Here is a 22,270-nt window from a genome sequence, read left to right as displayed (position 1 = left end):
TTGCTCTCATTCAAACACGGAGTTTTTTTTCTCTTTCTTATGTGATTAAAGGATAGACCCGACACTATTTCATAATTCCGTATCCTTTCCCTCTATGATTGTCTTCTTCTTCTTCTTCTTCTTCTTCTTCTTCTTCTTCTTCTTCTTCTTCTTCTTCTTCTTCTTCTTCTTCTTGCATTATACTAAGAACAAGAAAGAAAAAGGAAACCGGATATTATTTACAAGCATTTTCTGATATGAAACTATTTGATAGTACATGTATACCTTTGAAAAAGTGATATGGATTCCATCTTACTTCGATATTAGCTGTATATATAAACAGACATTGGTCATTGATTAAAACCAAACGGTGGCAGGGCAAAGAGAAATTTTGTTTTTTTATTAAATCTTATCATATTCAATTGTCAAATATTGTTTTGATACTAATTTGATAATGAAAGCAAAACAAGACAAATTTATGTGCCAATCAAGCTGAACGACAGATCAGAGACATATGTCTGGCTAGACTGTTTGATTTGTACTGAATCACCACAACTAATAATGTAATTTTCATGACATGTCCTGATGTTTGTATGATGATATTCAGAGTTTGTTCAAGAAACATATTCAGAGAAATTCTTCATATCTAGCAGAAAATGACCGGTCAAGATGTGATATATATCATATATTATTATTTTTATAGAAGGTAGAATACCTCAGTTTGGAAAGGCGTGGTGACAAAAGTAACGTAGACTATTGCAGTGAAAACTTTTTTTCACGAATAAATGAATGATCTTTAATTCCTCCATACATGAACATTAATTATCTAAAGAAACATTAAATAATATACAAAAAAAATATATACAAAGAAAAAAATATATCACACGACTAACACTCCACCAATTTCATGCAGTTATCTATATGTATGCTAGTTGTATGGTAATCTGTCGCATGCCGCCCTTCATAGGTACCTTTATTGAAAGTTTACATATTTCAATACTTTCCCTCATTTTGATTCTTATCGGATCGATCATTTTTGCGATATTCAACAATTTGTTTGTTTGCCAATCTTCACAGTCTATATATTTTTAAATCATTGAATCAACCTAATAAAAACGTAAGTATTTCATTTTCATTTTGGTTAAATAGTTGAACTGAGGCGGTTATAGGTAGGATATCAACCATCATGTAAAAGATTTTGTTTCTTTCCTCAAGTAATTTACAACAGTTCATCATTAAATGTTCAATGTTGACGATGTTCAAACCGTTCCAGATCTATTCTATTTTGAGCTTTGTTTCTTCCTCGTGATTGTGGGTGGCATTGCTAACAATATTTTCCCGTGGAAATGATGGAAAGTATCCATCCTTTATAGATTGATCTATAAAAAAAAAAAAATCTAGCTAATATTTGATAACGATATTCATTAAATTAGATGTAATTGAGTTTGAAAAGATTATTGCAGTGAAAACTTTTACTTTTTATGTATCTTTGTCTTAATATAGCATTGATCCAGTACAGAGAGCTCTATTTTGGTTTGTTTTCACAGCCTTTTCGATGGCAAGCCAATTATGTTATTCACGATGCAATGGTGATCCAGTACTTTAACAAAACTAAATGGAATAAGATTTTATTTATTATAAGATATTATATTTCTTTATTTCTGATATTCTGTATGTTTGTAGAAGATATCTTAAAATATCTCTCATTTATCATAAAATAAATCTTGTAATGTAAATAAGATATTTTATAAAGTGTACGATATCTTATACTTATTATGCAATAAAGTAAAGGCTCTCCGAATTTTTCAACTACAAACTCGTGTACCAGTGTCTGTATCTGGTTTGTATCTATATAAGAAAAAATATTAGCCCCCTCCTCCTACTATTTTTTTTATACTTGCAACTTCGTGTACAGAAGGGAAGTAACTCTAATAGATGTTTCGACGTATTATGGAATTCGTGGTTCGGATCCAAAATTAGATATGACATGAGAAAAAATATGGCGCCGGTGTAAATAAACGAAGATTGCTGCGACGTTTTAGGTACCGTGGGGATCCACAACTATGGTTTGTATTATTGATGTTGCCATTTAGTTATTCGTTCTGAACGGGCACCAGTTAGTACAGTGGTATTGTCGATATGTATTTCAGGTGTTCTTGATTTGTCTTCTTGCGTAACAGTAGCACTTTCATTTCCGTCTTACTCGTTGATCTTGTTTGACACCGAGATATAATAAAGACATTGTTGTCAAGAAATGCTGAAATGTTGAAGTCATTTTGTGAAAAGATAGCTCGAGCATTTGTTGCCTAAGATGACAAAAACAATGTTTATCTTTAAGAAATTGATAATCGGTAAATAGCTAAAAGAGGAATCATGAACTAGATGTCTAGCATACAGTTGGCTCACAGGGGCATGTCTAGTCAATTGTAGATCTTATATATTAAAAAATAACCAGAAATACCTGTATATTAAGTCTTGATATATAGGTTTTTCTGGCTATTTTTAATATAAGACTAGACATGCCCCTGTGGTGGGCCTATGAATATCAACACTATAACATTCATTAGAACATGTAGACCAAGCTAAATACCTGGGTGTCACAATACAATCAAACCTGAAATGGGACTCACATATTAGAAACATCACAAACAAAGCAAATTCCATACTTGGCTTCATACGTAGAAACATAAAAATAGGGTCATCATCTGTAAAATCACAGGCCTACAAGTCATTAGTTCGTCCATCACTAGAGTATGCCTGTTCTGTGTGGGATCCATATACACCCAGGAAAACATTGAACATATTGAGATGGTACAACGAAGGGCTGCTCACTATGTACTTAACAAGAACATCGCTATGTAGTATGTACTTAACAAGAACATATACACTCACAGAACATCCAGTGTCTCTGATATGCTGCAACAACTCAAATGGCGACCTCTGGCTGACAAGACGTAGAGACTCGAGACTCTGTCTGATGCACAAAATTACCAACAACCAAGTAGCCATCAGCCAACACAACAGACTTACACCAACAAACAGGCAATCAAGGCATACCCATCACAAATCATTTCAACTATGTACCACACTGCTAAACCAGGGCCAAAAAACAATCATTTTTTCCACATACAATATCTGAGTGGAACAAGATCCCACCAGATATCGTATCCTCCATTTGTCCAACAGCTGAATCCTTTAAGACTGCCCTCCTGTCAGTATATATCTCCCAAAATTAATTAATACCTATATATGTACACATCTTTTTTTGGACTGCATCTCTTCTCTCTCTCGTGGCATTATCTTCAACTTTTTGAAGTTGGTCATTACCATTTAGAAGTAGAAGTAACATGTTCAGTAGACCTACTGTATATCTACTGTAGATTCTACACTTGTTAGTTTTTCTACTTATCAAAGACTTAGTGGCGAGCCAGTTTTGCCTTTCTGTCTATTAATGACCCTGTTCAAACCAAACAAACCAGATCTTTCTGTCAGGAGCCAAAAATGCAGCTTATATTTTAAGACACGGACTGACCATGTATTCTATTTATCTTGCAGCACTGACAATGTATTCTATTTATCCTGCAGCACTGACCATGTATTCTATTTATCCTGCAGCACTGACCATGTATTCTATTTATCCTGCAGCACTGGCCATGTATTCTATTTATCCTGCAGCACTGACCATGTATTCTATTTATCCTGCAGCACTGACCATGTATTCTATTTATCCTGCAGCAGTCATAAAAAATTGGTAGTTTTAAGTCAACGATGTTTGAAATATGATCACTTATAGAAGTTGGTCAGTCGAATATTGATGCACATGCTAAGATTCTACAGTTGTTTTCCGTACAGGAAAAATGTATGTGGTGGGTGTATTTTGACAATGTGGATGCTAGTTGCAGGATAAAATGAAATATTGTTTAACATTTTATTTCCTATTTGCTCTGATTCTGATTTCTTCCCAGTCTTCATGCATGATCAGATTACTATGGCTCATTTAGATCTAGATATAAAGCTTCAGAGAGAATTTCTCTATGCTTGCCCATTTTTTATGGTTTTACCAAAGTTGAAAAATTAATTTTCTAAAATAATTCAACAGGAAAACTTGACATGCAGTATCATCTGGGTTTGAAATCTGGATTTTCTCTGATAGATAGCATGGATTATTAATTTAATGTAACAATTAACACTCCTACCGGATATCGACCTTATTTTTGTATATGCTGTCAAAAATCACATACACCAGTGATTTTTTTTGGCTAGATTTGTATCCGACTTTAGGCTGTTTCCCCTTGCCAAAAAAAGTTGTATTTTCCCAATTTTGAAACATCATTTTCCCCAATTTAAAAAAATTAAAAAAATTTGTATTGAATTTCTATCTGGTTATCTGTATTGTATTTCATTCCTAGAATATGTGAATATTATGGTACGATAGTTGATCATCATACACGTGAACAGTAGACTGACAAATTTACTTCCGCGATTCAGAAGAGAGACAATAACGTTGATTGTAATTGTTGTCTTTAATTACTTTTGAAATCATTGTTTTAAAACGAACATTGTTTACGAAGAAATGGTCAAATGGACTAAACAAGTAATGGTCCAATGGACTACTTGTAAAGTTACTATATTCTTATATATAACCTTGTCACGTGGTGGACCTTATATAGTGGTCCAATGGCCTGGACTATCTGTAACTTTATCATTATATAATTCTATCGTGTTTTGAACTACTTAAAAGTATGGTGACAAATATTCATAAATTGGATTAAGATTAAGTGGAAATTTTATCTTGAAATTTAGGAACTATATATATAGTTAAAACAATATTAAGTATAAAGTATAGTTGCTCAAATGCAACTTAAAACCACCTACAATTAATAAAATAACCCATGGGTTCACCTTGTACCTTTTACATGAAAGAAACAGTCATGGCCGAGGCCCCATCAGTCATCCCCCTTAAGCTTGTGGACAGCTGCTGCTCTGTGTCTAATTAAAGGCCTGTTATAATAACAGGTCAACTAAATTTGCTGCAGGTCTAATTTAATTTGAAAAAAAAGACATGTTTTTTTCTACATAGAAATCACAACTATAGTGTTTGATAGCACTGAAAGGGGAGAGTCTACTTATAACTTTAGGCTATATTTTCTCTGACTTTCCCAGAACCTTTATTTGATGGTTTGGTACCTGTGGATGGAAAGACCCAAGATTAAATTGTGGTTTGATAGTGATCAGAGCCCTTTAAATTATATATTTTTTTCATATTGCTTGGCAATGTTGATGTATTTAATTTATAAATGTATATATATAATTTTTTTTTTCGCCACAGGGAAATAATGCTTCCCAACTAGAGAAGGAAATTGGATCCGAACAACTGCCTGCAAATGAACACTACTTTGGATTAGTAAATGTGAGTGTTTATGCTTATATACATGTATTATCATTTATGTTTTGTACAGATAGGTAGTTGATAATGACATTATATTTCAAAATAGCCAAGCAAATGCTCAATGTTTAATTAAGCATATATGTAATGCACTGATTTACTTCTTGTTGGTAGCTGTAGTATATGTAGCTATCTCTCAGTTTTAAAGGGCCAAATTTCGAACTTGACCTCTGTCCTCCAGGTGATGATTATGTCACTTTGTTTTGATATGTGATTTCAGTTTGGGAACACCTGTTACTGTAACTCTGTTCTACAAGCACTATATTTCTGTCGGCCATTTCGAGAGAAAGTGTTGCAGTACAAACAACATCAGAAGAACAACAAGAAGGAGAGTCTGCTTACCTGTCTAGCCGACCTCTTCTACACCATAGCTACACAGAAAAAGAAAGTTGGCACGATCGCTCCAAAGAAATTCATTACAAGACTCCGCAAGGAATATGGTATGGAAATAAAGAGTGGTTCAGATTTTAAATCTCAAAAATCTATATTTTTAAAGTTAACACTTGCTAGCAAAAATAAGTCTGAAGTCTGGACAGTTTTTTCTATCTCTGCAAAATTTAAAAAAAAAGGCCAATGGAAATGAGATGAAATTCATAGAAAGACTAGTGTTGGTGGTAAATGAGATGAAATTCATAGAAAGACTAGTGTTGGTGGTTGGAATTTCAGTGTGATTGTTTATTTTTATATTATTACCAATACATACTGTACATTGTTTTTAAACAACATCATATTGTTTCTTTCCACAGAACTGTTTGACAACTACATGCAGCAGGATGCTCACGAGTTCCTCAACTACTTGCTCAACAGGGTGTCTGAGCTGTTACAAGGTACAAAATTAATGTAAAAGAATATCCTTCACATGGAGGTGGTAATCAGAGTCTGATCTCTACAGAAGTTGAAATCAACCTTTGCGGTTGTGAACTTGTGAGGTGTGGACATTTGATTTGAAGATGATATTTTTTCTCTTAAAAAAAATAAAAAAAATAACAATTCTAAATTCAACACCTGCACATGAATATTCCTACGTTTGACAGTTTTTGAAATTTTGTGATGTTATTGAGTTGTATGATGTGTGATGTTTTTCCATATGGTATATACCTTAGTATATAAGGCTAAATTCTTGTAACTGCATAAAAAGTGAAAGTGTTCTGTGATTCCAATAAACTAATTGCTAGAATACTTAAAATGTTCAAATTTTTGCTTTATCATTATATGTCATATTAGAATATTTTCTTGTTTCTTTTTCCAAGTTATTTGTTCATGACTGCATCATTAGGATCTTATACATATATGTGTATTTATAATTGACAAAGATATAATGTTTATTGTCTATGCTATACAAAGTACCAATAAAAATCGCTTATATAATCACAGAAAAACAGGGGAGCAAGACAAAGAATGGAGGCAATGATACCCAACCTGGATCAAAATCAGAACCAACATGGGTGGAGGACCTCTTCCAAGGGACATTTACTAATGAGACACGATGTCTCAATTGTGAGACGGTAAGTTAGAGAATGAGGATGGTACATTTCGATTTGAAGATATCTTTTTTATATAATTTCATTGCTATAAGGCAAGTTGTAGAGAATAGTATGGTGAATTATCAATACAGATAATTATGACAGATGTGTTTGAATTGTGTGGTCATGTACTGTAACCATTTTGAGAAAATATAAGTATGCAGTCAGCTGTCATTCTGGTTTCCTGAACCTAATATTAATCTTTTCTAATATGCTGTGATACCAGTTCATTTAGACAAATAATTGTCTCCTTTTCAAGAAAAAAAAAATGTGGCATGATCTTGTGTTCTAAGTTTACAATATGATTATTATAGTAAAACTTATCTATCCTTAACATTAGCAGATATTCAACATTTTTGTTTTTGATAAGATTTTGTACTATATGAAATGGTCTGACCAGAACGAGAAAGTGAACATGGCAGTGCAATACAAGCAAAACATATTAGTTGCTTGTTAATTTCCACTTGAATTTTGCACCACAGATGGGTCGTAACAATATCTCAGTAAGATATGTGAACATGCAATGATTTTGGGTGTTTAATGGCACCACAAGCGTCAAAGCTTTTGCCCCGATAACTAGCTACCCATAGCAGTCGAGTTTGCATTCCATCAGACTGGGATATGTCTACCTAGCTAGCCTATTAAATCTACCTACTTTTTCAAATTCTTTATATCGTAACTTGCTCAATACTTCGCCAATTTCTTTATTTGAACATGTGTTGGAAAGATTTCTCTTTACATTGATAAATTGATAAAGTGGGATTTATGACTGATGATATAAAGAAAATACAGTTTTTAGAATTCTTGTTCAGTCTACTGGGAATTTACCACCCTTGATGCTATATATAGACAATGGGCTGAAAAGTTGTGCCAAGTCCTTGTGGACCCAGAAACCCCACAAACTATTATCTTGGCCGACAACTGAACTAAAATATGGGTTGATGCAACTTAAATAGCCGGGTTTATTAATATACATACTATTTAATTTATGCAATTATGTATATTTGATTATGAAAAGATAAGTTTTATAAACTCGTAGGTAGTGTATTAAGACAATAGTGCCGAGTATGTACATGTTTAAATGGTAAGAAGTGTACATATATATCAAAACTGTGTCTGCAAGTTCAATATGTAGAGATTGATTTGTTAAGAGAATATGTGAATAAACTGTAAAATGATAAGTTTATGAAATTTGAATTTTAGGTTAAGAGTTGTGGAATAAGATTGATGTACAGGATACAAGTTGTGGAATCTGTGAGGATCAGATAGTTTACAGATACTATTGAACTAATGTCTTATAAGTACTTTAGGTTTAAAATGCTCCACAATTTGCAGGATTATTTCTGTATATCTAAGATGTAGAATAATATAGATTATTTTATTTTATTATATATGGATAGTTTTTCCATAGCTTAAATAGGGTAAACAATCTGGGGGAGAGCATTAGCCTGTTTAGATCAACAACTACCACTCTCTCTATGTCTGTAACTGATGTTAACATTAGTCGTATCATCTACAACTCATATTATATCTGTAACATGTAGGTGAGCAGTCGTATCTATAACTCATTTTATATCTGTATCATGTAGGTGAGCAGTCGTATCTATAACTCATTTTATATCTGTATCATGTAGGTGAGCAGTCGTATCTATAACTCATTTTATATCTGTAACATGTAGGTGAGCAGTAGTATCTATAACTCATTTTATATCTGTATCATGTAGGTGAGCAGTCATATCTATAACTCATTTTATATCTGTATCATGTAGGTGAGCAGTCGTATCTATAACTCATTTTATATCTGTAACATGTAGGTGAGCAGTCGTATCTATAACTCATTTTATATCTGTATCATGTAGGTGAGCAGTCGTATCTATAACTCATTTTATATCTGTAACATGTAGGTGAGCAGTAGTATCTATAACTCATTTTATATCTGTAACATGTAGGTGAGCAGTCGTATCTATAACTCATTTTATATCTGTATCATGTAGGTGAGCAGTCGTATCTATAACTCATTTTATATCTGTATCATGTAGGTGAGCAGTCGTATCTATAACTCATTTTATATCTGTATCATGTAGGTGAGCAGTCGTATCTATAACTCATTTTATATCTGTATCATGTAGGTGAGCAGTCGTATCTATAACTCATTTTATATCTGTATCATGTAGGTGAGCAGTCGTATCTATAACTCATTTTATATCTGTAACATGTAGGTGAGCAGTAAGGATGAGGATTTCCTGGACTTATCTGTGGACGTGGAACAAAACACTTCTATCACTCACTGTTTGCGGGGTTTCAGTAGCACAGAGACCCTGTGTGCGGAACACAAATACTACTGTGAGGGATGCTGCAGTAAACAGGAGGCACAGAAGAGGTCAGGATTATCATAACTGAAGATTTTATTTATAGTTAGGATAACATATTGTTCATATCACTAAATCCAAACCATCAGTATCATTAACAATTAAACATGTAGTCACATTACAATTGTATGAGCATTTGGTTTATCATCATATCTTTCTAATTATGTCAAGGAAACTTTGCATTTTGAAATTTTGTGGAAATATTTAAAGTTCCAATCATCAATTAAAGCTATGTTGTTCTCTAGGATGAGAGTGAAGAAGCTGCCTCAGATCCTGGCTCTGCATTTAAAGAGGTTCAAATACATGGAACAGATGAACCGATTTACTAAGTTGTCCTACAGAGTTGTCTTTCCTTTAGAGTTGAGATTGTTCAACACAGTAAGTGTCCAGTCAAGTTAAGGACTGTACATGTCCTGGTGTATTTTAGAGCTGTTATATATGTATATATTTTATTAATGAAAGTATCTATTTATGCCAGAATGCTTTTTATTAGGGCCCTGCACAAAAGTGTGTGTGCCCTATAGTAATCACCATGACTGTCTTTCTGTCCATCCGTCTGTCTGTCAGTCAGTCTGGCAGTCTGTCCATCAGTGCTTTTGTTTCTGTGTAACATAACTTGAGTGTTCTTAGGCTGTGAATGAACTCAAACTTGCTTGCTTGAGATTGCCTTTCTGAGTCAAAGGTTAAGGTTACTCTTGCTAAATATAGAAAATCAGTTTCTATGCAAACCTTGTGTTACAATGATGTGCAAATCTGCAATAGGGGTTTAAAAAACTTAAGACCAAGGTTACTAAAACTTAAACCAAAATACACAAAGATTATTATCTAAGGCCCTTTACAGAAAAAATCTCACATGGTAATGCACTAGGAAATGCTGATGCACATTATGGTTTAAAAAACTGCCCTGAAGTCAAGTTGAAAGTTGCTGTTACTAAAAATATGACTAAGAATATACTTTTAAGAACATATGTAAGGCCCTTACAGAAAGCAAAATATTCCTAAGATAGCACATTCATGATGATAGTCTGTGATATACAGATGTGCAATATGATTTTAAAAAGTTGCTGATGTTGAAGGTCAAGGTCATAGTGTAATGCATATAAGTATTAATCTATGCCAGTGTATCACTCAGGTTAAGTTCACATATAGGGCAGACACATTGAGTTACTAAGATTACAGGAGCAATAGATGATGTAGACATTAAAGGCTTTGTAATTATATGCATTTTGGATATGAACCGAAGGTTCAAATAAAGTAAATTTTCCGTCTACTGCATAAGTTTTGGAGCCTTAGCGATTTTTTGCTTGATAAGTTATAATTGAAATTTAAGAAGCTACTAGGAAATTCATTGTATTGAGATGAATCTTTTCTGTTTTAGTCAGATGATGCATGTAATCCCGACCGTATGTATGACCTGGTAGCTGTGGTGATCCATATTGGCAGCAGTCTCAACAGAGGTCACTACATCAGTATTGTCAAGAGTGATGGCTTCTGGTTCCTTTTTGATGATGATATTGTTGACGTAAGTATCTCAATCCTTCTAAAACATCTCTCCAGTATAAAGCTGCATATTTCAGAGTACATTAATTTCAGTATTTTCATTTTGTTTGGAGGAATTGGGTTTTGCGAATCATATTCAGACACAAAATACACATTTAAAAAGTTTTTGTCTTTTGAATATATATGTATACTTTAATTCTTTGTAATTTTGAGTTCTAACTTTCAAATTCATTAAGCCTAATATACATAGATAATCAATGGAACATTAATAAATTTTGTTTAAAAAAATGTCATTGCAGAAAATTGATTCTAATGCAATAGAAGACTTTTATGGATTGCCTTCGGATTTACAGAAAAACTCAGAGACTGGTTATATATTGTTTTATCAATCCCGGGAGTGAAACTGAAATGGATGCTAGTTGGGCAAAGATTCTTGTTTGAGAGTAGAAACTTGAATATGTTTCATAGCGTGTGAACTTCATAGGATTGTGATATTTTGTTTTAATCTCTCATGTTTTTACTTCCTGTTTTGTTTAAGGATATAAATGTAAATTTGAGTGATAGTGAACCACTGTGAATCGTGATATATTGTTACCAAGGTCAATTGATGCATAATTTACAGAAGTGTTCAATCTACAAATTCTCTTCAAAGTGATGAAAGTACATTGCTTTGCATCTTTTAACTAGAAAAAATGATACAGAAAGATATCTGGATGTTAAAAATGTGATTTTTGTTCAGGGGCATTTTAACATTGATGTGAATTTGTTGAGAATGGCCATTGGTGCTAGTGTTTGTCTCAGCTGAATATTAACTAGATCTGAAGTTATAGCATGTTACAGCATTTTGTGGTACATTGTACCAGGTATGTAGATAAAATCACCAGATTAGTGCTAGACTGTTACAACAGTTCCTTTACAAAGAAATACTAACAGCAATTTGAGGGAGCAGAAAAAATGTGTAATGATTGAATTAATAATAGGTTTTTTAGAATTGTTTTATGCAAATTGAAATTAACTTTTGAAATGTCCTAATATTTAGTGATGATACCTGGGGTTCTAACTTGGCAGTGTCTGGAATGTGCTTATATTTAGTGATGATACCAGGGGCCCTGATTAGTTACCCAGCTGACCTGGCAGAGTCGGGAATGTTGTAAACTTTATTTAGTGACGATACCAGGGACCCAGCTGACCTGGCAGTGTCTGGAATGTAACTCATTACTACATGCTTATTACTCTCATGTCTTATTTCTACGTAATACATACTTGTAAAAAGAGATATTTTGACATCATCAAATCATAATCAAAGCACATCACAGGCTTTTAGATTTAATGTACAAGGAAATCTCGATGGAAAATATAGATTCAAACCCTGCAGCAGAAGTTTAGTTTACATCGTTTTCTCAATATTCTCAATAAGTGATCCCTTGACAAAAAAAAAAGAAAAAAATAATGTTGAATAGATACTCATATCAGATCAACTAAATAGTATCATCTTAATCAAGACTAAGACATCACCATTAGCCATCAGAGATGGCTGAGAGTTCTTTTACGCAACATCCTATATCTAATCATGATAATGCTTTAAGTCAAAAACGTTCAGTCACAGCTTTCAGGTAGTGCTGGACAAGGAAGCCAGAAAATGTGTTATTTTTCTGAGTGTCTTATTTTGTAGTTTCTGTATGTGTATGTCAGGTACTGATCAAAGACTATTTATTGAGAGACATTTGTTAGCTAGTGGTCATTCTTTGTAACATAACATTTCTTTTTTCCAATGTGTACATATATTAAAGGCATTCTATATAGCTTTCTTTCCAATATTTTGAACTTTTTGATTATATTAATCAGTATTTGATTATTTTTTTCAAATTAGTTTGTGATTTTTTGTTATGATTAAGCAAATCATATTGAATTTAAATTTAATAAAAAGGTAAAAATGTATGATTATGAAATATAAATTTGATTAATTATTTAGTTACTGTAGCTTGACCTTTGTGCAATGTTTACATATACTTTTGTTTGTAAGCTGGAAAAAATCATAAAGTGTAGAGACTATGGCTCTTGATTAGGATATTATTTATTGATGTAAACATCGATTAATTGTACAGTTCATTGCTTTTGTACATTGTTCAGAACTGTCACAATTTGTCATGGACCAGTGATGTTTTAATATTGAATTATTTCCAAATATGTAATGGTTGTTTTCATAGCTTTGTTAACAGCAATATCATATGATATTATAAGTAAAATGAAGTGTTTAACCATAGTTAATGTAAAATGATTGTATAAGCTTTATTGAAGGTAAGTATCAAATTAATCAAGATAAAATCTATTTCATTTTTGGTGAAAGTAGTTTGAAGTTTGTTGCATGTGTATGTTTGGTAGAATCTTCTATAAGAATGAAATACCTCAGAATACTACTGTCATATCGATATGATCATGCTTTTGGTTTGATCTATAACACAAGGTTGTATTAAGCTTTTGACTTAACTCTGTTATGCATTGGAAAGCCATACCAGTAATATCTAATATTTTTTCATTCACAATACTGAAAACAATACCTATATGTGTTTACATTTTGCAGAAGGTCTTGTAAAACTGTTTTTAATGACAGCAAATCAAAGTGAAAAGAAGAATGCCTGAGCTCTGGAAGCTATTGAAATTGCTCTTTTTGAGAAAAAGTATAGTGCATTGTATAACATGTGTCAAAAACATATTTATACTAGATATTTAGTCACTCGATATTCAAAGTAGCAAATAGGGACAAACAATTAAATATAATTAAAATTATTATCATGCTAATAATAAGGGCATTGATCACTAAACATGAATTAAGCATCAATAAAAGAGAAGTTATGAATAAAAATCACTAAAACCTTGATATGTTAGAATTTATACATACACATGAGACACATAGTTTTGTTGTAAGCTTTAAGATTCGTTTTGAGTGGAAAGTTACTGTTGTGTTTTTTTCTAAAAGCAATTAGTTTATGTGACAAGGGACATAACTCGTTCTTACCTACATGATTTTATTTTTTGTATTGGTATGTCACATATGTTTATATGTGCTACAGTGCACTTTTACTGTAATTCCTTGATGTATGGAGCAATTCCTTGTTTTTTTGTACATATATACCAGCTAGCCTGAGTTTATATGGGTAACCTTTTCAAATAAAAATCAATTGTCTAAGATTTCTGTGGAACTAATTAGCAATCTGTCCTCAGCTTACATATGATGAGGCAACAGTTCTGTCAGGAATCATTGATACCTTTGCAGTGATGGATTGGATTTTTTTTGTTCCTTATGTTACAATCTTTGTATATGTATTCATTTAATGTTACTGTAGTAGAAGCACTGCTTCCATAAAGATATAACATGATTACATGTAATTGATGCTTTCTGGCTATATGTTTTGTACGCATTGTCTCTGTTAAACTCTAAACAAAAAGATTGGAAATCGCATTTATGATATTTCATAATTATCAAGAAAAAAACCCAACATTTTCTAGGAGTTCATAGAATGTATTTTGTTGGTAATGAGGGACCTGACTGCTTATTTAAGTTGAATTGAAGATCATTGGTTTTCATTTGCATTTAAAATCTATTACACATATTTATTTTATATAAAAGCTAACTTATCAGGAAATCAAAGCCTGGATGATTGGAGCCAGATTGTGACTTTACCTTTTCACAGTTTTTTTTTTGTCATGCACAGAAAATGTTAGATATGTAATCAATGATATTATCACAAATTAAGTGTCTTGGTTGATATAAATGTAACAATGGTTTATCTGACCTGATTACGGAATGTTTGTTTTTCCGGTGGTTTATATCAATCTGGCCTGTATTTGACCACCAATTTTTCCATATTTTCCAAACATGACACAATATCATCTAGTACAAAAATGTACAAGGATTGTAGCGCTGATGTAGTCTTGACTGAACCAATACATAATTAACTATTTCAGTCACAGCAGAGGATATCTTTTGTTAGCATAGTTATATAAAAGTAGAGTTTCTAACAGGAGGAAACATATCTTGATATTTTTATTAATCATATAGATCAACAAAATGTTTCTTATTGTCAAATTTGGAATTAGGTAGAGTTGAAATGTCAGGAATGGAAAGATTATATGATTTGATGTGAAATTCACAAATAATTTATGATATCAGGGTATAGTAATCAGACTGAAGGGTAAAACTTAGAGCTTAATTATATCCAAAGAAAACATTTCTCAGCAGTTGTCCAATTTTACATACATTTTATAAGCATAATCTGTCCACTCGTTAATCCTAATTGTTTGAATATGGCGTTCCTTATGTAGAGGCACCCCATTGGTACTAAAGATGAATAGGTTTGAAATTTCGTTGCAAACCTTGGTACGCTTAGTTCGTGAAATGTTCCATATCTTTGAGCTTTTGAGTTTTCCGTTTGTAATTAACAAAATATAATTTAAAACGTTTAAAAAAAAACAAATAAAAGAAAAATTTAGTGAGATAAATATATCATGATACAATATTTATCAAGATTACCGAAATACTTTTTACTTTGGTACTACTGTCGTTTAGTTATAGCTTATATTTGTGTTAACATAATGGCCAATAGAATAGAGAATTATACAGGAAAAAACATGCAAAAACCGACTTGTGTGACCGAGAATCATGCACATACAATGTACCTAATGGTGTACATATGCAATGTAATCAGATCTTGAATTATTTTAGATATCAATTTTTTTTATTGCCAGATATTACAAGTATCAATTGTAATTAGTAAAATTTTGCCATTCAACTGTTAACCTGAGGTTTGGTGTGATACAGTGCAGATGACCCACTCTGTTCAACCAGCTAATGCATATGGATGACAATCACCTTTAATTACCTTGTACAAATGTATATCTTTTAGTCTCTTTTCTTTTGACCTACAATACACTGACATTGCACATAATTGCAGCATTGTGTTAGGATGACATCCTTTTGATAAATCAGCGAATTTGCTATGTAATTTATATTAAAAGTGGTAGATTGAGGGAGGTGGGGCCGGCCCCACACTTGGATTTCATTGTTTTATATAATGAAAATGACAGTTTGGGGGTGTTTTTTTCAAGAAACGTCTTCTTATTTGGATATACAAAATGTATAAGAATAGGATTGCAACTGGACTTTTTCAGTACCCTCGATTTCTATAGGGTACCCAGATATGAGTTATGGGAAGTCAATGTGGCTTTCTCTAACTGTAATACCTAAAATCTAATCCAGAGAAAAGAAGAACAAAAGGATATGCCTTCTCAATAAAGCTATGATTGAAATTTGATCGATTTTACTAATGAATGCCACATCTGTAATCTAACAGCATGTTTTATCATACTTCCAGTGTAGCATGTTTATACTGGCACAATTTAATGTGTATTCTGTATTGGCAGTATTAAGAAATTTTATGATAGAAAAGAAATATGTTGTGGACAAAATGTTTTGTATCCTTCAGTCTACAATTACTTTGTATGTCTCACCGTTTTTTTGTACAATAAACCCACAAACATAGACTTTAATGACCCACATACATAGACTTTAATGACCCACGAACATAGACTTTAATGACCCACAAACATAGACTTTAATGACCCACATACAAAGACTTTAATGACCCACAAACATAGACTTTAATGACCCACAAACAAAGACTTTAATGACCCACAAACATAGACTTTAATGACCCACAAACATAGATTTTAATGACCCACATACATAGACTTTAATGACCTACATACATAGACTTTAATGACCCATAAACATAGACTTTAATGTCCCACATACATAGACTTTCATGACCCACAAATATAGACTTTCATGACCCACAAACATAGACTTTCATGACCCACAAACATAGACTTTAATGACCCACAAACATAGACTTTCATGACCCACATACCTAGACTTTAATGACCCACAAACAAAGACTTTAATGACCCACATACATAGACTTTAATAACCAACAAACATAGACTTTAATGACCCACAAACATAGACTTTAATTTCCCACACATATAGACTTTAATGACCCACATACATAGACTTTAATGACCCACAAACAAAGACTTTAATGACCCACAAACATAGACTTTAATGACCCACAAACATAGACTTTAATGACCTACATACAAAGACTTTAATGACCCACACACATAGACTTTAATGACCCACATACATAGACTTTAATGACCCACAAACATAGACTCTAATGACCCACATACATAGACTTTAATGACCCACATACATATACTTTAATGACCCACATAAATAGACTCTAATGACCCAAATACATAGACTCTAATGACCCATAAACATAGACTTTAATGACCCACAAACATAGACTTTAATGACCACAAACATAGACTTTAATGACCTACATACATAGACTTTAATGACCCACAAACATAGACTTTAATGACCCACATACATAGACTTTAATGACCCACAAACATAGACTTTAATGACGCACAAACATAGACTTTAATGACCCACAAACAAAGACTTTAATGACCCACAAACATAGACTTTAATGACCCACAAACATAGACTTTAATGACCCACAAACATAGACTTTAATGACCCACAAACATAGACTTTAATGACCCACAAGCATAGACTTTAATGACCCACACACATAGACTTTAATGACCCACATACATAGACTTTAATGACTCACATACATAGACTTTAATGACCCACCAACATAGACTTTAATGACCCACATACATAGACTTTAATGACCCACGAACATAGACTTTAATGACCCACGAACATAGACTTTAATGACCCACAAACATAGACTTTAATGACCCACATACATAGACTTTAATGACCCACGAACATAGACTTTAATGACCCTCAAACATAGACTTTAATGACCCACATACAAAGACTTTAATGACCCACAAACATAGACTTTAATGACCCACAAACATAGACTTTCATGACCCACAAACATAGACTTTAATGACCCACAAACAAAGACTTTAATGACCCACATACATAGACTTTAATAACCAACAAACATAGACTTTAATGACCCACAAACATAGACTTTAATTTCCCACACATATAGACTTTAATGACCCACATACATAGACTTTAATGACCCACAAACAAAGACTTTAATGACCCACAAACATAGACTTTAATGACCCACAAACATAGACTTTAATGACCCACAAACATAGACTTTAATGACCCACAAGCATAGACTTTAATGACCCACACACATAGACTTTAATGACCCACATACATAGACTTTAATGACTCACATACATAGACTTTAATGACCCACCAACATAGACTTTAATGACCCACATACATAGACTTTAATGACCCACGAACATAGACTTTAATGACCCACGAAACATAGACTTTAATGACCCACAAACATAGACTTTAATGACCCACATACATAGACTTTAATGACCCACGAACATAGACTTTAATGACCCTCAAACATAGACTTTAATGACCCACATACAAAGACTTTAATGACCCACAAACATAGACTTTAATGACCCACAAACATAGACTTTAATGACCCACAAACATAGACTTTAATGACCCACATACATAGACTTTAATGACCCACGAACATAGACTTTAATGACCCACATACATAGACTTTAATGACCCACGAACATATACTTTAATGACCCACATACATAGACTTTAATGACCCACAAACAAAGACTTTAATGACCCACAAACATAGACTTTAATGACTCGCATACATAGACTTTAATGACCCACAAACAAAGACTTTAATGACCCACAAACATAGACTTTAATGACTCGCATACATAGACTTTAATGACCCACGAACATAGACTTTAATGACCCACATACATAGACTTTAATGACCCACAAACAAAGACTTTAATGACCCACAAACATAGACTTTAATGACTCGCATACATATACTTTCATGAGCACAAAGTAATGGTTTAGAACCACGACGTCATTTGTAAGCTATAAAGCACTGTATAGGATACATGTCGGAGAATGAAATCTATGGGTTGTTTCTACAGACAGGGACAAAATGCAGTAGATTATCCAACCCGTGTCTGATTGTTACTGTATATCATGGAAGATTTAGCGTGCACCCATGTTATAGGTCACTGTGGACCAGAGGATATTTATTGGAAACTCCAATAAAATCACAGAAACAAAAATACTTATTTGTTATCATTTTAACAAACACACAGAAACGTGGTATTAGATTGTCTAGTTTATTGTTTGACGGTTCTGATAAATATTTGGAAATAAGGATGACATTACCATGAAATAAAGTGAAATAAACTAGCTTCAACGGCGACAATGTGTCATTTGAATCAACATAGAGCTGGTAATAATGTATGGAGTCATATGTGCTATGGACATGTATTCCAAAATAGGAATAAACATTAAATGTGAAAACGGTATAACTTGTATGACTTTCTGTTTGGAGCATCACAAGATTAGCATTTACTCAATTTCTGTTAATATCTTAATAATTCCATGAGTTAGTTCAGGTTTCGGGGGGGGGGGGGGGGGGGGGGGGAGGTACAGTGCTACCCATGTCCTCCCCCGTCCTGTCCCGATGTAATGTAACATGCTAATCTCGGGAACTGCTGGTGCGATCCTCATCAAACCGCATGCAATGAATTTCGTTCTATGTTTCGGGGTGTCAAGTGGCATCGGGGGCATTTATGTCTTACAGACATTTTCTAGTTCGATTAAAAATTACTAGGGCTTCTTATTTGAACATATGTTCTATCTTCAGCTTTTGTCAAAATGTACACTTTAAATAAAATTGCTCAAATACACACAAACTAGTGGTCATAAAAAAACCATGGGATGATAAAAAAAGATCATGGAGTAATGATAAAACCCTGTAGACACGCCTAGAGAATGTTGGACTTCCAGTGTTACTTTAACAGCACCTCATCATCGAAATATATTATACTTAAAACCTCTAGCACGCTCGACCCGATAACTATACCAAACACTGATGACATTTGACCAATAATCACCAAGATAATTTTACTGACGGGAAATATTTATGGCTCCGTGACCGACAGGTAACATCACGATAGACAATTGTCAGACATTTTTATAAGCTGTTCATATCCATAACATTGGGTACATGTATATGCATGGTGACACATCGCTTTCGTTAGGTCTTTGAAACGATCACGTTTTATTATTGATGTCTGAAATAATAGTACGGTACTTGATAGAATGCTTAAGTTAATATCATTGTTATCTTTCGCATTTAGAAAAAAAACAACTTCTACACCAGGAAAGATGAATGTTTTGATGTACAAGCTATCACCATTAACTGTCGGGTTAACCACACCGAGATGTATGATGAATCAATATCTCATCAGACAATTCAAAATGCCTGATGATTGATTGTTCAGAATTTATTTGTCCGGGCGAATTCGAGATTCAAGAACTGAATAATCAGTCTCCTTACAATTTGAGCCCACCATTATCAGAGTGATGGGCCGTTCAAATCGACTTTCTTCCTTTGTCCCAGCCTTCATCCACAGGGGCATGTCTAGTTTTATATTACAAAAAATAGTCGGAAATACCTATATATTTAATATATATATAGGTATTTCCGACTTTTTTTGTAATATAAAACTAGACATGCCCCTGTGCTTCATCTATGGGTCGTCGTCCCTTTGGGAAAATCTTTGAAAAGTACTGGGAAAATCTTTTTCAAACTTGATGTGTAGATTTCCCTCGCTCCTTAGTTGTGCTCGTTCAGTTTTGTGTTTGATCGGGCGAACAACACAGCCGACAGGCGGCCATCTTGTATTTTGGCAGCTGAAGTTTCATGAGAACAAGGGAGATTGTTTCCCGAACTTGATATGCAAGTTCCCCATATTGTACCTGGTTGTTCCCCACAGGGTACCAGTTGTTCACATTTAATTTCGAGTTTATTCCCTAACTTAATAGAATACCGAAATATTAACGGAGACGCAATTTTTATTTTTTTTTTTTGACATTAGACAAACATATACATCAATACTCTCTTAATTATGTACATGTAATCAATTTTTATGAATACTCATACATTTTTGGTGTATTTTAAATCTACTATAATCTACTATTATATTCTTAATTATTGGGCAGTATAGTGTATGTAGAATTGAAAACAATCAACCAATGAATATATTGACTGGAGCTAATTGAAAAATGGGATTGGGGGGGATAGTTTGGATAAAAAGTAGAAGCTGATTTAGAAAAGGAAATACAAAGGTAAGAGAGAAAGGAGACATAAAAGGAAGAAGAGAAGAGGGAACGAGATTTCCGACGAAAGCAAAGGCAATTTCTGAAAGGGTGACAAAAAAATAACTGACTATTGCTAATAAAAACATTTAATGGAAAAGAAACGAGTCCAACAAAAACACAAGCAAATTGAAAAAATGTAAAAATTAATTACGTTGGTAAATTGAAATCTATTTCATAATGAAAGACACTACCTTATTGTAATGGTTATATTTATTTTCTAAAAGCTGAATGGTAAACACTGAAATCCTCAATAAAAGTAGCTTCCTTGTCACATTTTTTTGCTAAGTATCTCTCGATGTTATATGAAGTTTTAAGGTTACTAATTAGAGTGGGTAAGTACAGAGCTTTACCTAAACACTTTTGACAATAAATATAGTGCTTCATATTAGTATTATAATATTTTCTGCTCTGTTATTTTGGTGTGGGTTTTGTGCTATTTTACCAAAAATGAAATCTTTTTTACATGCATTAAATGTCTCATTACAAGTAGCTTGCAACCAAATTTGGAAAGCCATTATTAAATTTTGGACTTTATTACATTCCCAAAGTACATGCTGTATTGTTTCTTTTTCTATGAAGCAGAAATTACACAAATCAGACTGAACAAAATGAATCTTTTTCAAATAAGTGTTTGTAGCTAAGACATGATGATTAATTCTAAATTGCATCCATTGTAGTTTTGAAGTTTTATTTGTGTCGAAAGGCAATCTGTATATTGTTTTCCATTCCTCAATAGTTATATTTCCAAATATGGTGTCCCACTTTGCTTGGCCTGTAGGCAATACATTATTTTTATTCAATACATTATACATATCTCTTGTACCTTTTTTACTTTTAGTAACAATATCAATATACAGTGGTATCAATGGTAATGTAAGTTTTTTTTTTCCAAATTCCATCCTAATCGTTTGACTGCCAAAATAATACCATTATAATCAAGGAAGTTAGTATTTAAATTAAAAGCTTCATTAAATTCATTCTATTGAAGAAAGCTGCCATCTTCTTTAAGTAAGTCATTTATAAAAATCACACCTTTATCAAACCATTGCTTATAATATACAGTATTATTACCTATTTTTATTAAATCGTTATACCAAATTGGTAGAGATAATATTTGTTCTGGCATAAATATTTC

The 22,270-nt window shown here is 32.9% G+C and overlaps 1 protein-coding gene across 1 annotated transcript; it reads left to right on the top strand.

Moving 5' to 3' along the window:
- The first annotated feature begins 1,952 nt into the window (after positions 1–1,952).
- LOC117328899 (ubiquitin carboxyl-terminal hydrolase 46-like) lies at positions 1,953–19,025 on the top strand. The gene is made up of 9 exons (XM_033886508.1): positions 1,953–2,045; positions 5,309–5,389; positions 5,646–5,865; positions 6,172–6,252; positions 6,800–6,930; positions 9,168–9,328; positions 9,563–9,695; positions 10,696–10,839; positions 11,117–19,025. Exons 1-9 carry the CDS (start codon positions 2,043–2,045, stop codon positions 11,216–11,218), a joined length of 1,056 nt encoding a protein of 351 aa, XP_033742399.1. The 5' UTR covers positions 1,953–2,042; the 3' UTR covers positions 11,219–19,025.
- Positions 19,026–22,270: the final 3,245 nt, after the last annotated feature.

Source organism: Pecten maximus, chromosome 6 (genome assembly GCF_902652985.1).
Source record: "Pecten maximus chromosome 6, xPecMax1.1, whole genome shotgun sequence".
NCBI classification, from domain to species: Eukaryota; Metazoa; Mollusca; class Bivalvia; order Pectinida; family Pectinidae; genus Pecten; species Pecten maximus.
The sequence above is the reverse complement of the archived record's forward strand: the minus strand, read 5'-3'. Positions and strand labels throughout refer to the sequence as shown.

What these genes read in the sequence shown, in the direction of transcription:
- LOC117328899 (XM_033886508.1), top strand. An exon ending in ACTACTTTGGATTAGTAAAT is followed by an intron (nt 5,390 to 5,645) that starts GTGAGTGTTTAT and finishes ATGTGATTTCAG; the next exon opens with TTTGGGAACACCTGTTACTG. An exon ending in TTGATGATGATATTGTTGAC is followed by an intron (nt 10,840 to 11,116) that starts GTAAGTATCTCA and finishes ATGTCATTGCAG; the next exon opens with AAAATTGATTCTAATGCAAT.